The sequence below is a fragment of the Etheostoma spectabile genome, chromosome 17 (genome assembly GCF_008692095.1).
Source record: "Etheostoma spectabile isolate EspeVRDwgs_2016 chromosome 17, UIUC_Espe_1.0, whole genome shotgun sequence".
Lineage (NCBI taxonomy): Eukaryota > Metazoa > Chordata > Actinopteri > Perciformes > Percidae > Etheostoma > Etheostoma spectabile.
The window spans coordinates 22,072,075-22,088,929 of record NC_045749.1 but is presented as its reverse complement, the minus strand read 5'-3'; the positions used below and the strand labels follow the sequence as shown (position 1 = coordinate 22,088,929).

At 40.7% G+C, this 16,855-nt stretch overlaps 1 protein-coding gene across 1 annotated transcript in view; it reads left to right on the top strand.

Annotated features, from left to right (window-relative positions):
* Positions 1-16,855, top strand: part of ltbp1 (latent transforming growth factor beta binding protein 1) — a 167,962-nt gene that overhangs the window by 33,790 nt on the left and 117,317 nt on the right. Inside the window, exon 5 of the mRNA XM_032541703.1 lies at positions 9,341-9,486. Within this exon, the coding sequence (XP_032397594.1) occupies positions 9,341-9,486 (146 nt within the window). The remainder of the gene's footprint in view (positions 1-9,340; positions 9,487-16,855) is intronic.

Genomic DNA, 16,855 nt, shown 5'->3' with positions numbered 1-16,855 from the left:
ACACACAAGCTGCAGGAATGGGCAGGAGCAGAACACACACACTGGGGGAGCGGGATTAAAAAAACTGACCTGTGCAGGGCTCTACATCAGTGTGCTCAAAGGAGTGACAGGTGACTTGCAGATTATTAAATTATTAAAGTCTGTCATGGTCCTTCCACACTGTAAGAGCCCCTCAATCTCAACCCTGAAGTCCTCTGGTGTATTTAGCGATATTGGTAATACATGAGAAGGCTCTGGGGAGGTTCAGTGGGTTCATCACGTTAGACCAGAGTAAGTCAGCTCTCGCGGGAAAGAAGACTTGGACGACTCAAGTTTAGAGGTCGGTGACGGATTGTGATTGTGGCCAGAGCAGTGAAGGCCGAGACTGAACACACACACACACACACACACACACACACACACACACACACACACACACACACACACACACACACACACACACACACACACACACACATACACACCCTCAACCCTTACTCACCGATCTGTTTATGTAGAAATGAGTCAAACCTCCGCTCTGATATTTAAGACTAGCAGGCTCTTGTAACCATTCCTTGGATTCCCTCCAAACTCTACTCTTATTTTTTCCATTTAATGGCTCAGTCATTGCCAGCGCACACGCCGGATATTTTGTTGAGACTGGAAGGAGATCTTATGTTTATAACTTCTCTTTTTGTCACTATTCTCACAGTTTGAAGCCCTTTGTTTTTTTACTCATGGAGGACGTAGTCTCTATACAAGTAGTTGTTGATCTGGTACCATGACATTTTGTGTTCTAAAGGAGACACGCCAGGTGTTATCCCAGCAATGTACATCAGTTGAGCCAGACTAGCCCTAAACTAATGACGTTATATGTGATTTCCACAGATCCTGCATCCTGGCACAGTGTCATTATTCCAGTATATAAGTATAAGGTTAGAATTTGCTGCATCAAGTTTAAAGTTTTAGTGCTCCAGAAGGTGCAGTTGTCACGTTAGAAACCAACGGTGGGCATTGGGAGCGCATGGGGTGAAGAAAGCTGTGATAAAACCACTGTGCACTAGCTGTTGGTACTGTCAAATAGCAGCTACAGCATGTTTTATTTGTTAGGTGGTCAAACACTACTCTGCATAAATGCTAATGTTGCTCCTTGTCTGCCGGTTGTGTTAGAAGGCAATTCTTTGCCGTTAAAGGTTTGCCTTGTCGGTCTCATGTTGTGTTCAGCTTTTTTGATGGCAAAAACATCTATTTGAGGTGCTCTGGAATGGAAATTCCATTTAAGTGTAACTTTCTGTGGCAATAAACCCTATTCTAATTCTGTGGATTTTTCTTGCAAAATCCCCTGTATTTTCACATCCCTGTTTACATGCTAGCAGTTGTCTTGTCCCCTGCCCCTGCCAGTGGAAAAGTATGAAAGCATTGCTTGTTGTACGTGTATTAGACAAATCAAAACTGGGACCCACTTATAAAAACATTGCTCCACAGTGCTACTTCAAAACTGTAACAAGGCACCTTAAATGCAGCTTTAAAGGTTTTAGAGAAAACGTCCTTAACAAATTTGTTGTAATCATGTGTCATGTAGCACAAAAGAATGAAAATGGATGAATCCCTCTAGGCTGCAGATCTGTGGCAATAAAAACATGTTGCCTTTGCCTGTCTCAATATAAATCCCCCCCCATTCCATGACATGCCATGTGTTGTATGCACCCTGTTAACTAATAATCCTAAACATATCTCCAGAGAATGGTTTTATGACTATGTACACACAATGATACATGTAAACACTTAACCGGACATACATATCATAAAGGAGAGTGTTATGTCCTATACATAGTTTCATAACCTAAACAGAAGATCTATTTAAGGCATTACAGGGTCATAGCAGAGCTACTTACAAGGCTATCATTTTCTGTTTATTTCTACCATGGCATGAGAAGAAGATATGCCCAGTTAACTCTTCCTCCATGTTTCCTCCATCTCCTTTCTGTGGCACTGCTCTCCTAGCACAGCTCCTAACACACTAGATAGTGTGTTTGTCATTTTGTAGTGGAGTTCCTATAACATACCCACAATGCACAGCTAATTTGAGTGTGCATACGATGTACCCTAACGTACGTGTTTTCTGAGTGGATAAGAAGAAGCAGAAGGACTTGTTAGGTCTCTCTACCAGGTGAGCTAGAGGTCGCACCATGTTAAATCTTTGATACAGTTTTGTGTAAAGTTTGAAGTCACCATCAAGAGGAACACACTTATAAGAAATTACATAATCTAAAGATTGTTGTGGTATTTTAGGGAAAGTGAAAAACTGCAAAGTTCTGCATTGAATAGGCTCTGGCACTGCCGGCAGGCTCTGTAGCGCCCCCTAACGCATGCCAGGGTTCAGATAAAGCTCCTTTGGAAGGAAGTCGGCCCAATGTGACAAACAAATCATGTGATTTACATGACGTTTTCATTGTGGTCTACACATGATATACAGCATCATGACATATAATTAGTGTGTTCTCTTGCGCCACACAGTGGACAGAGGAAATGTAGTGGCAACTGACATCCCGCTATAGCCTTGCCATGCTAGGAGGAGGGGGCGTTTGTCGCTCTTTGCAGCTTTAATTAGGGCCCGAGCACGAGTGCAAGGGCACCACTGGTGTCCTAGCACGGAGTGCAAGGGACCTATTGTTTTTGTAGGGATTATTATTATTCCGCACCGTCGCTGTAATGTTTGAGGGCTTTATCGCATAGTAAAATTCGCAAAAACTTGCACACATGTCAGACCTATAAAAAATGACAGAGTTCTGTAGTGATTGGGCTTGGGCGATGACAGAGTGCTCCATAGCGCCCCCTAACGTGCACCCTGACAAAAAAGGGCATAATTTATCATACTAACTTTTTAAGGGAACATGCGTATCATCTGGAACTGTATCATGTTTATTTTTAGTTATTTTTTAGAAAAAATTCACTGCCGCAAAGATTGGCCTCTGCCAGTACCCCCGAACTGCAATGAGGCGAGGGCCCGTTCATCACTGCTTGCAGTTTTAATTTGATTTGTAATCCTATGTAGTTTTTGCAAACAATAGGCATAGCTGTGCTTTGAGCTTAATTCTAACATCGGAATACTAATATGCTCATAATGACAATGTTAAACCATAGGTTAATAGTTACCCGTATGCACATGGTCTTGCTTGCCGTAATCATTCCTCATTATACCTGCCATATGTGCGGTTTAAATGTATTGATGGGGGACAAAATACTCAGTCCTGTTTCTGCACAAATACATTTGGAAAGATAACTCTATTAATATGAGCCTTCAGTAGTCTGAGTAAGACAAATCAAGTTAGTATATCTTCCAGTGTAAAAATTGCCTCTTTGTGTTTGTTGTTGAGCTGCAATAGTAACACAAAGAAAGAATGCCTTACTAAAAACTTTATTTGACTATCTCTGACTGCTGTATTAGCTTCAGATATACTCTGCAATACATTTTAGCATTGATTGTGGTTTTTGTTACCTATCAGCTGCACAGTTTTAGTCTGCCATATATCGTATATGTTTGGGCACTCCAGGTAAAAAATTGAATTAATGTGCATAAAGAAGACAAGAAAAGATGGAAAAATCTACAAAGGCATCAAATTACAGATTAGACATTTGTATAACATGTCACAAAAAGTTAGATTTTATTTCCTTGTTTACACTTTCAAAATAACAGAAAAAAATGGCGTCTGCAAAAGTTTGGGCCCCCTGCAGAGTTTCTAGTATGCACCCCCCCCTTTGGAAAGCTGAGACCTGACAGTGTCATGGATTGTTCTCAATCATCGTCCAGGTGATGTCAATCTTAAGGTTTTAAATGCCCAGACTCATCTGACCCCGCCCCCCCCCCCAACCATCAGCACCATGGCTTCTTCTAAGCAGTTGTCTAGAAAACTGAAACTGAAAAATAGTTGACGCTCCCAAAGCAGGAGAAGACCAGAAGAAGATAGCAAAGGGTTTCCAGATGCAGATCTCCTCTGTTGGGAATGGAATTAAGAAATGGCCGTCATCAGGAACAGGGGAAGTTAAAGATCTGGAAGACCAAGAACAATATCAGACAGAACCACTCGCAGGACTGGGAGAAAAGCAAGTCCAGACCCCCGTTAGACCCCAATCCATCCAGAAAGACCTTCGAGACCCTGGAGTTGGTCAACCATTCCACTATAAAGAGATACTCGGACAAACATGGTCTCCATGGAAGAATCATCAGAAGAAAACCTCTTCTACGTCCTCACCACAAAAAACTGTGTTTGAAGTTTGCAAATGAACATAAAGACAAGCCTGATGCATTGTGGGAACAAGTTCTGTGGACCGATCGGTTGTATTGCAGCCAGTGGCACAGGGAACATTTCATGAGTATAAGGAAAAATGGATTCAATAAAATTTCAGCTGATTTTGGAGCTGATTTGATGGCATCTGTGAAAAACTGAAGTTAAAGAGACGATGGCACACCTCAAAATCCACGGCAGATTACATCAAGAGGCGTAAACTAAAGGTTTTGCCATGGCCTTCACAATCTTGGACCTCAACCTAATGTAAGTCTATGAATAGACCTTAAAAGAGCAGTGCATGACAGACAGCCGAGGAATCTAAAAGACCTGGAAGACTTCTGGAAGGAAGAATGGGCGAAGATACCTCAAACAAGAATTAAAGACTCTTGGCTGGCTACAAGAAGCGTTTCCAAGCTGTGATACTTGCCGGGGGGGGGTATTATATTCTAGGTATTAACTCTGCAGGGGGCCCATACTTTTGCAAATGCCATTTTTTTTCTGTTATTTTGAAAGTGTAAATGATGAAATATAATCTAACTTTTGTGACATATTATACAAATGTCTAATCTGTCATTTGATGCCTTTTGGAGATTTTTCCCCCTTTTCTTGGCTTCTTTATGCACATTAAACAAATTTTTACCTGGGGTGCCCAAACTTTCAAACCCCACTGTACTTTGAAAGTGCAAAGAGCTAAGCTACCAGTTATTCTAAGTTAAATTTAGTTTTTCTATACTAAAGCTAACGTTAGTCACCAAAGAAAATTTGACAAGCAAAGCTTTGGCAACATGGCAAAAGTGGTTTACTAAATTGAAGCTTTTTGTTTAATACATCCATGTACAGGATATGCGTGTTTGGCGTCGATGATCTTCAGCAGTTTCAGTTCAGACCGCAGCAGAAAGCTCTGCTGTGCTAGAGTTTTAGAAATACTTCAGGAAAAGTAACTTGTGTGGAAGCAACTGCCTTACATTATCAAAAAAAAACTAAGCTGCTGCAGATTTGATATAGAAAACCGATGGACTGAAGAAAATCCTATCTAATAGTTGTTGAGATGGTTCACTTGAACAAAACATGTCAAATGTATTATGTGTTAGATGTCAGAGGATCACTACAGTTGCTAGAATTCATTCCATAACAATTCATCCAATATTTGTTGAGATATTTCAGTCTGGACCAAAGTGGTTGACCGACAGACATTGCCATCCCTAGAGCCACATTGCTAGCGTGACTAAAAACCTCTTTGGGGTAGGGGCTTTAAGGGGCCCATCTAGAAATAATGAGTATGAGAACAAGCTTGAAATAGACCTGCGCATAATTAGGCCAGATCCAAAATGTGGTCAACCTAAACAGACCCAAATAGAAAGAGAAGTCAATAGAAGCAAGTCTGATGGATCCACTATGGTAAATGTGAGAGCTGTGGCACTAGAACAGGATTCTACCCAGACCCAGTAAGACTATATATAGTTTTGACCTGGCCTGGTTTGTGATGGGACTGTGAAGACCTCTACTTTACTGTACTTTCTTGTACAGGGACAGGTTCCACATTTTTGCTAGGTTGGAGGCATGGGAACAAGATGCAGCGATAATTATTCCCATTTTGATATCTTGTTAACAGCACAGAATCCCCATGGGTTCCTATCAGTAGCCTTCCTTTTTATCTGTTGGTAAGGAATTGATCTGGAACTAAGCTGAGATAAGCTGCTTATCTCCACTAATTTCAGACTGCATGGTCGCAATTCAGAGCACATGCCACATTTGGCTCACTTATACTCTGGCATTCAGTCTGTAGAAACCAGGGCTGTATAACTCTGTAAAGTTTATTTGACCTAATTGAGAAAATACAAGATGTAAAAAGTATATCTCCCATCAGACTGCTGGCATTCACCGTTACTTTTTATTAGGGTTGTCAAAATAATGTGTTCATATTGATGAATTAATCAGAGAAATAATAACGCAGATTAATCCATTCTATATTGACCTTTGACCCAGAGCCGTTCTAGCCACCATTTTGTAAAATGAATTTTATGGCTGACTTGACATCTGGGAACAACTGACCAAGTCAATCGATGGTTCTCATCCAGGGCAGCTCCCAGGCTCTGGAACTCCCTCACCCAAGAGATCCGCAACAATGAGTCCCTCACCATCTTCTAGTTCCGCCTCAAGACCCATCTCTTCACCTCTGCCTATCCACAGCCCCATGCCCCCCCCTCCTTCTCATCTGGGCCTGAATCTTGTTTTTGTTTGTTTGGTTGTGCATTGTTTTTATCATCCACCAGCCCTGTAAAGCGACTTTGAGTTCATGAAAAGCGCTGTAGAAATTCAATTTATTATTATTTATTCATGCTGACTTTTATGTTTAAAACAAGCCAATGCCAGAATCTAATGGCTCAATTAGACTTACAATTTTTGATATGCACACAAAAGTCATACACAAACAGTCCCATCTGGAAATATGTCAAGCTTTAACGGTTAACAGCCATCTCTGACTGTGTTGGTGACTTCAGCTACCCTCCCATAGATGGTGGACCTGAAAAGGTTCCTCCAGATGACTGGGACTACTTACCCTGTAGAACACTACCAAGCACTGCAGGTGTAGTCTTTACAAAGTGTTGGCCAACGTCTGAAACAGTTCATATCTGTTCTGATTGCCTTCACCCAAGGGCTTACAGCCTTGGAGAAGGCTGAGACATCATAAGTCACGCAAATGGAAATACAGTGCACACCTTCTCAATTCATTGAGTTACTCACTCACTCACTCACTCACTCACTCACTCAAGGTAAAAACAATACCAGCGTCTGCTAACAATCAGCTTCATGATCAAAGAATGTGTTTGTATTGCGTCTACACTGCAGTCCATACTCACAGTAAAGTAAGTTTGATTTTGCAACATGTAATTAAACTAGCATCTACACTAAGGTTTTTGTTTGTGTTATTCTAAGATTTAAATTTTTACTGTTGTTTATTGGTTGCCACTATTGGTTATCAGCTTCAATGATTACTAATAACTGGTATTGGCCTTGAAAAATATATATCGGTCAGTCCCTATTGAAGACTTACCCATGCTGACTTAGGACTTGATGTGGAGCTTGTCTGAAAATTCTCTGTGCATGGCACTCTATTAATTGGTCAGTACTGGCAAGTTGATAAATGTCTGCCCCGTGTGTTTCTGAAATGTCTGTGTCTGTGGTTTTAAAAAGACATCATTGAAGATATTGGTGAGGCCCAGGCTGATAAGAAGGGCGGTAAAAGAAAGTGGGGGTTAATGTTGCTGTTCTAAAAACACTATTTCAGAAAACATGAAGTGCTGTTATTTCAGACCCTTGATCCAAGGACAGCACAATGATTTCAGATCCTGAATATACAGTTGTGTTCAAAATAATAGCAGTCCAACATCACTAACCTCATAAATCACATTTTGTAGAAGAAATAATTTCTAATGACAATAGTACTAGTAAGTGTTGCAGAGTCCTAGAAAACCAACAGAGCCAACAGTCCTGACATGCATGCTGCTTGTTCTGTGGAACTGAATCTGGAATTGAAAGGGGCATGGAAAAAAATAAGCAGTGTTGTGTTCAATTCGTGAGGTGACTGATTCTGTGGAAGAAAAGGAGCAGTTATGGGCAGTTATGGGAAGGAAGGAAGCAAATTTGTGGATGCTGGTTATAGTGCATTTCACCCTGAAACACTCAGCCAAGTGGGTCGTTCCAGACATTGCTCAGAGGAACAGCGGACTTTGATTAAAACTTGATGGAGAGGGGATAACATATAGAGAAGTGCAGAAAATGATAGGCTGCTCAGCTAAAATGATTTAAATCGCTTGAAATGGCATCCAAAGCCTGAACACGTAAAAACAGTCAACTACCATTGGAATGGATGGAAGAATAGGCTCGACCAATGATCAGCTCCAGGAAAATCAAAGAAGACTTACAGTCACCTGTGAGTGACTGTTAGCTGATGTAAGTGTCAGATATAAACAACCCCCCCCCCCCCCCCCCCCCCCCCCCCCCCCCCCCCCCCGCAAAGCCCCATTGCTGAAAAACAGACATGTATGAATAGGCTGAAATTAGCCAAAGGTCACTGATGGCCAAAGGAGAGTGGAGCAACATCTGGGGACGGTGAGAACTAAATTGTTCTTTTTGGGCTAGGGCAGCAGACCGTTTGTCCTCCGACCCCCTGTAGAATTACAGTGTTCCCAATGCATTGATATTATGGAATTTAAAGCTATTCTAAGGATTTTGAGCATTATTCTCTTTTTTTAAACACACTGCTATTATTCTGAAAAATTTGTGTTTTTTTACTGTATTTTGTCAAAAAGCTTATTGTTTGTTAAAAAAAAACAACATAGCATGAGCAGACTCAGTAATTGCAGACAGTTGCTGCTGTGCTGCTCTCTGTGGGTTGGCTGCAGCACAGTCACTGCTGTGAAATAGAAAAACACCTACTCTAATACAACAAGTATTTGGGAGGTTGACCTGTTGGGTAACTTAGCCATAGAGCTCTGAGATTGGGTTATTATTAGGGCTATCAAAACAAAAGCAATAATCAATCCATCCATCCATCCAACCATCCATTGATGGATGGATGCATCCTTAAAACGCCATCAATTGTTTAAATGCGCAATAAATGTTGTTTGTGAAATTACGAAGCGACGCTGCAGTATTGTTGTGGATGGTTAGCAAAGCTCCTAGAAGAGAAAGGATAAAGAAAAGGGTCTTTTGAATGGCAATGTTGATGTGAACCGAGTTACCACCAGAGTAACGCCTAGTCTCAAAGACCACTTGCTGCCCCCCCCCACCCCATCCCCTGCCAAAGGTATGCCAAGATGGATAATATATCATGTTCTCATATGTGGCCATCTGTTGTTGCTTGATGGGCTTGAGTTTGCCACATTCTGCTTTCAGCATGTTTTGGGGGCATATGGACCTTTGGGATTAATCACGAGTTAAATATGGACAGTCATGTAATTAATGGCACTTAAATATTTCAATCGATTGACAGCCCTAGTTTCCATTTAAATAAAAAAAAAAGGTTTATACATATTCTATTTGACAACTTTCTCTCCCTCTCCCTCCAGGATCCGGCCCATGCACCCAGGTCAGAGCCAGCAGTATGTTATAAAGCCCAAATACTACCAAACACACACCACACACACACAGACGCACGTCCAGTCCCAACCTGAGAGGCCCATCCCCCTGACAGTGGCACACAACCCCATCCATGGTGAGTAAGCAGCCAACAAATCATCTTTTACCTTGTGGGCGCTGTATAAAATGATGCTTTGGAATAGGTTTTTTAATGCATGTCTCTGTGGTCTAAAAATCAACCTTCTGAGACCTGATCCTGAGAGGTCCATCACGTTACCAGGCTTTCACTTTGGTTAATGCTAACGCAGACATGAAATGGAGACTTACTGATTGGACTTCCCATAAGCTTCATATTAAAACTTCATATATTATTTTATATAAATTACCTCAAGTACTACATTTTAATAATAATAACTTACATTTCACAAAACTCAAAGACATTTCACAGAATTAACTTTACACACAACACACATTTTGAATGACTACAAGTTTGAAAATGAATCAAATCTAGGGAGAAAGAAGTAAGAAAGTGGTGCGTGAGGCTACATCAGCAGCTGCTTACACACCTGAATCTTAGACCAGGCTGTTTTTGGCCGAGTTGCATTGTGGGAAATATAGATGCCAGGTTTTGACAAGGAAGAAGAATGTGTGGAATGAAAAATGATAGCTCTGGTTCTGCTGCATTGATTTGCATCCTTTTTTAAACTGGCCGTCATGAGTCAGACTAAATGCTATGTGAGTAGTCTTTAAGAACATATAATTCTGATTTGTAATATTTACTAAATATAACCAGATGAACAACAAACATGAAAGAATAACATCAGAAAATGTGGATGGAATTTCAAAATGTATTATCTGTTCTGTTTAGTGTTTACAGAACAGTTTTTCTTTGTTTCTGGCGAGAAAACCTGTGAATTCCAAAAGCAACTTATTTATCGCAGGAAGTAATCATTTTGAATCCAAAGGGGAAAACCTCAACCTTAATATACACACATACACACATACACACATGCCACACACATACGCACATGCCATCTGATCTAACACTGAGGGTATAGAGAGAATATGGAACTTGTAATTGGGCAGTAACAGGATTTGTTCAAATTGCAGCTCCAGCGGTAATGGCATAAAGACTTAAGCATTGCCTGCTGCTTGGGGCTGTCGAAAATGAGTTATTAGTCTCATTTTCAAAGGGGCCATTTCAGACAAAGGCAGAGTGTGAGAGTTAGGATAGAATAGATGGAATAAAATAACTGTGTCATCTGGGGGAGAACCCCCAAATTTGTTGAAAAAAACAAGGGCCTGGATGGATAAGACAGGGGGAGGCTGTGGAGAGGGGAGCCTCTGAATACCTGTTATCTGCTCCCATTAAAGTCTCACTGCCACTCAACGGCCTTCCCACAGAACACACATTATCTTCCATTTACAGTTTAAAGTAGAGCCCAGTGCTACATGGCTGCTGACACACAAAGGCATAAATAGATTTTCAGTTTGTAACTTGCCTGTGCTTTCACTGGATTTATAGACACTACATTCCCCCACACCTTCAGCTATGCAGGGCTTGTGGTATTTACATTTTTATGAGACATTCTTTTGCGCTGCATAAACCATTTAGAGAAAAATATTTTTGGACCAAGTCTGGCTTGCAGTCAAACTCTGATAGATCTGACAGTTCAACAACAGCTATAATTCACCAGCTTGTGGTTGGTTATTGTGGCTTGTCATAAATTCAAGGCTGAACTCCAATGTCGGACTCACCAGTATGCATCTATGAATAAGTCAATATTTTTCAAAGAATCCTGTAGACTGCAGTGTAAGCGGCTGTGCCCCTGGCCACAGCCAGACAGACCGATTTAGGGATATTAAAGGGGAGGTCAGCAGAAAAATCAGAGTTGATGCTTGCTTTTGCAGCGCCGTAGACTCAAGCGGACGCAGACATGGCCTAGTGACCCAGACCCAGTTTCAAAATAACCTCCTCAGCACAGTTTAATTCCACCTAGTAATTTAGAAATGCCAGAGAAATGGCCAGACACCAATGGTAGGGAAATGGGAAGCAAAAACATATATAGAGGTAGGCTTTAATGTAAACTTAGGTTATGTGTAGTAAAATATACACTATATGGGAATAGAGTTCAGTAGCATTGTATTGAGTCTAAATCTAGTGTAACACCTGCTTATCGGATCCAAAACCTTTCGAATCCCTTATTGAATCCATTTAGGTTCAGTTTCAACGTTAGTAAGTGACATGCCTACTAATACATAAGCTACTTGAATCACTGATTTTATAATGAAGTCTAACTGAGAGATTCCAGCTGCTAAAATTGATGGACGATCAGGCAGATCATTTCACTAGAGAAGATATGCTAACATGATTGCCACGTGGTGTCACAGAGGGTGTCTTTCGCTGGGCACAGACACCAGCGTTCCGAACATTTGGAGACAATTTTAATTTGATTAAGATATCATATTAATAAGGGGTTCATCTGCAAGATAGTTAAGCAAGAGTAATAAAAGAGTCCCAGAACCTGCAAGGCGGTGTCGTTACACATACAGGTGAAACTCGGATGATTAGAATATTGTGCAAAAGTTCATTTATTTCAGTAATTCGACTTAAAAGGTGAAACTAATATATTATCTAAATTCAATAGATGCAAAGTGAAATATTTCAACACTTTATTTGTTATAATTTTGATGATTATGGCTCACAGCTTATGAAACCCCCAAATTCAAAATCTCAAGAAATTAGAATATTGTGAAAAGGTTGAATATTGTAGGCCGCAGCATGGAGAGGATTGTCAGGAAAAGGCCATTCAAAAGTGCGGGGGAGCTTCACAAGGAGTGGACAGAGGCTGGACTTATTGCATCAAGAGCCACCACCCACAGACGGATCCTGGACATGGGCTTGTCAAGCAACGTCAGAAGCATCTTACTTGGGCTAAAGAAAAACAGATCTGGTCCAAAGTCCTCTTTTCTGATGAGTCCCCATTTTGCATCTCATTTGGAAACCTAGGTCCGCTGTCCAGAGTCCACTTAGCTGTCTACCAGGACGTTTTAGAACGCTTCATGCTTCCTTCAGCAGACAAGCTTTATGGAGATGCAGACTTCATTTTCCAGCCGGACTTGGCATCTGCCCACACTGCCAAAAGTACCAAAACCTGGTTCAGTGACCATGGGATTACTGTGCTGGATACTTTCCTGAACCCCATAGAGAATCTACGGGGCATTGCCAAGAAAAAGATAAGAGACATCCTGGTCTCCCATAACACCTCAGCAGTGCCACAGGCTGAAAACATCCATGCCCCGTCGCATTCAGGTAGTAATTCATGCAAAGGGGGCCCAAACCAAGTCCTGAGTACATTTGCATGATTACGTTTTTTAGAGGGACGAAATTTCTGTATGACAAAAACCTTTATGAATGATTTCATGTAATATTCTAATTTTCTGAGATTTTGAATTTGGGGTGTGCATAAGCTGTAAGCCATAATCATTAAAATGATAACAAATAAAGGCTTGAAACTTCTCACTTTGCATGTAATGCGTCTATAATAATATATTAGTTTCACCTTTTAAGTTGAATTACTGACCTTTTGCACAATAGTCTAATTTTCCGAGTTTCGCCTCCACATATTCCGGAAATAAAGGTTATTCCACACATCTTGCATATGCTTCAATTAAGTATAGCAAGGATGTCATCCTGAAATCTGCAGACAGCTGGGGGAATAAAGTTATTAAACAACGTAAAGTTTGCATGTTGTTCACCTTTCAAGATCATATATCAGCTAACCAAAGGTCAGAACAACAAAATATGTGTGTATAATATGTGTATAATATAATGCTGGAGTGCAGCTTCTTCCCAGAGGCTGTGAGGCTTATGAACTCAAGGACTTAAGTCATGCAGCTACTGATGAACATGCTGCTCCTTTCTTTTAACTATGTCTTCTATTAATTATAGGTTTTAGGTTTTACTTATTTTACTTTGGCTAAAAGTATTTATGGTATACATTTCTTAAACACTGAAAACTTGATTTTGATGATAGGCATTTTACACAGTGCAAGAAAAAAAATTGAAATGAATCATTAATTCAATACGTCTCCCAGCCCTAGCACAAACCTTAATCAGCTACAGCTGAAATATGCCACCACCTGCAACATTTGTCAAATCAACTGGTGAAAACAAGAGGCAGATTGTTAGATTTGGAGCTGAGTGATTCTGGAACTCTGTCCTGTGTCCCGTGAAGTAGTCCCCTAACGGCGGGAAGTGATCAGAGGGACTGCTGGCCACCAGGCCGCTGTTCGGCTCATTAGCAGGCTAGCTAGCTAAGTTGGACGGCTTTCTAGTAAGCTAACGTAAGCTTGCTAATTCAACATGCTTTGATGCTGGCTCTACCAGACCAACAAGGACGAAGAAGAAGACGCCAACGGAAAACAAGATTCTGTAAACTCAGAAGGACCAACGGTGAAATCGTTGGACAAATTCAAGGAACGGCAAGAGACTCAGTCTGTAATCTGCTGAGTCATGTCCTGCATGCTGGAGGGAGAGAGAGAGAGAGAGAGAGAGAGAGAGAGAGAGAGAGAGAGTCTAAGAAGTGTCTAATTACGTTATGTAGGATGTTATTTTTGTACGTTGGATAAATACACCTATACAAGTAGCTTTGTCTCACGTTGTATTGGCTTGCTCTTTTATTGACATAAACGCACAAATACTGTAGACATTCAAAAATCAAATATATATAATATTATATATATATATATATATATATATATATACTGTGTATAAATAATATGTTTTTTAGAAAGAAACTTTACACATTATTTTTGGCAATTTTGACAGCCCTACTCTGAATTAGAAGCTTAATACTCCCTCTAAACAGCATTATGATAGAGCTTTATTGTTATTATTTAATTCAAAAAAGGACATGAAGGTCCACACAGACAAGGTCTGGGAGACTGGGAACCCTGAAGATTGCACTGGATTTAATGGAGCTGGTTTAACAATAGGGTTTAAGTCTGATGCCATTAAAAGCGTGAACTCTAAAGCGTCTGTTTGACGGCAGGAGCTGATATTCTCTGTGCAAACCATTTGAGGCGTCATTTGAAATCTTCCTGGCCAGTCTGAGCGTACTATTATTGTGAGCTTCCTGAAAGGAGTGTGCTACAGGTAGTCGTTTAATCTTTGACCAAATTTTAATTAGATTTTCTCACTAAATTTGGTTCTGTGGACACTGCAACATTAAAAAAGTATATATATATATATATATATATATATATATATTGTCGAGTTACATCTGTGCGTGCGTGTTGGATGAGGTTGGAGCCCAACAGGACATCTGTACTTTAAAAGAACCGTCAATTCTGGGCCACTGATTGCAAATTTGCAGATCTCCAAATAGCACTTAAGGCCCTCTGAGCCTAAATTAATAGAAATACCACAGCTGGTTTTTACCCAACATGCAGTCAGTGCTACACTTGCCGCTACTGTAGAAGTAGTAGACGGGTTTGCTCTGCTTAAACAGTAAGCTTGCAGCCTTTCTTTCGGCCCTGTCTCACTCGACAGACAGCCTGTCAGCAACGGGCTTTGGTGCCACATCTGGAAAAGTTATTCCCTTTCTTAACTCAGCTATTCCTCAGGTCTCCCACAATGCCGAAACACCGTCAGACAAATGTTAATAGTCTTGGCCCTGACTGAAGCTTTGGCCAGAGAAGATTACATCGACCAAATAAGAGTGCCATGATGGTGTGCAGTCAGAGAATGGATTTCTGGCACTTCAGCTAGTGCCACGTTCTAGGACCCAGGCAGCACTTGTATAAAATACAACGTGCTGTCTGTACAAATGTTGCATTGACCTCTCATGATGGTGTTGAAAGAGTCCGCCACTTATTTAGCATTGCACTCCTATGGCATTGTAGGACTCACCATTGACAATTGGAAAAAAAGGTTTAAATCAATGTAGCATGCCTCTTCCTTTTTTAAACCTGGTGCCAACATTACACATAATGCACCTGACTGCCGACAGATTGATTGGAGATTCGGGTGCTTTGTGCTAATAGGGGCTAATGTAGCCTTGAGCCATTAACCTTAAGCAGAGGCAAGGATCAGGATACAGAGGTCTAGTAAACTCATTTCTTTCAAACTCCACACCGTCTTCAGCCCCTACCGACTCCAGTGGGTATTTATCAGCTCACTCTGGAGACACTAAAGGCTTTATGTAAGTGGTTTTCACATATACAATTAGAAAAGATTCAACTTTTTTGATATTGCAGAGTCCAGATATTGAGACGGTGAAATGCAGTTTAGCATCTAGCCAGAAGTGCAGAAAGTAGCAAGGTGCAGGGTACTATAGCAATTATTATACATAATAAATATGGATTAAATATAATATTCAAACTTTGCAATAAACACTAAGGGTTGTGAATACACAAGAGTTATACTGTATGAGCATAGTAGGCAGTGCATGTATAAGTATCCACCTTTAGAATCAAGGAAGCCCTACAATCCCTTAGGCAAGTTGGTCTCATCCTCACGTTTAACCCTAACCCTTCAAAAGCATTTCATCAAAATATGAAGGGACATAAGATTGTGATTTCTAGTGATGAATTGGTGAAAACCACGGTTTATTTCTCTGTTAAGCCGCTGGGCACTCCCTCTCTTCAGTCACTCTCGATTGACCATATAACGTTACCAGGCTTTTTGGGCGTTCGTTGAGGCTAAAACCAGCTTTGTGTAACATAGAAATTAAATGGGCTATGGATCAGTTCATTTCTATAGTTTATAATCAATAATAATTAATAATAATAATTAATTACAATTTTAGAGCACTTTATCATAGACACTCAAAGCGCTTTGAGGGTGGGGGGTGGGAAACTCCTCTTTAACAGCACCAGGGTTCGTCACAGTGCTAACCATTGGACTTTGGAGACCCCACCAGCTGAGTCTCAGGCGACGCCGTTAGCTGACCTGAGACGAGCTGAGACGCACCGGTGCAACGGTCTGAAACGGTTTGGTCTCGTTGTGAACTGGGCTTTAAATCTGAGAGGTAGCGATCACTGGTTATGGCGGAGTTAGCTGTTTAGCAGCAGTAGGTTTTTGAACGAGCCAGGTTAGCTTAGCAAATTGTAACAATTGGGGGCTATCACCCGACATATTAGCTTTCTGTTGTTATGAATTGGCAGTTTGATATACATTTGTGTGGCTTCTTTAGGTTGTTCTGTTTGTCACACGTGTTTGGACCAGGGCTTGGCGTGTTAATCACGCATGTACTGTTAGTGGTGTGTCGCCTTAAGGCAGGGCAGCTTTATTATTATAGCACATCTCAGCAACAGGGCAATTCCAAGTGACAGCAGAAAAAAACAATTAAAAATAAAAAAGAAGAAAAAAAGAACAATTATTTAAATAAAGATATATTCAAAAAGAAAGGTCTTCAGCCTTGATTTAAAAGAGCAGAGAGTTGCAGCGGACCTGCAGTTTTCAGTTTTCTTTCCCCCCTGTTTAGTTCTGACTCTGGGGA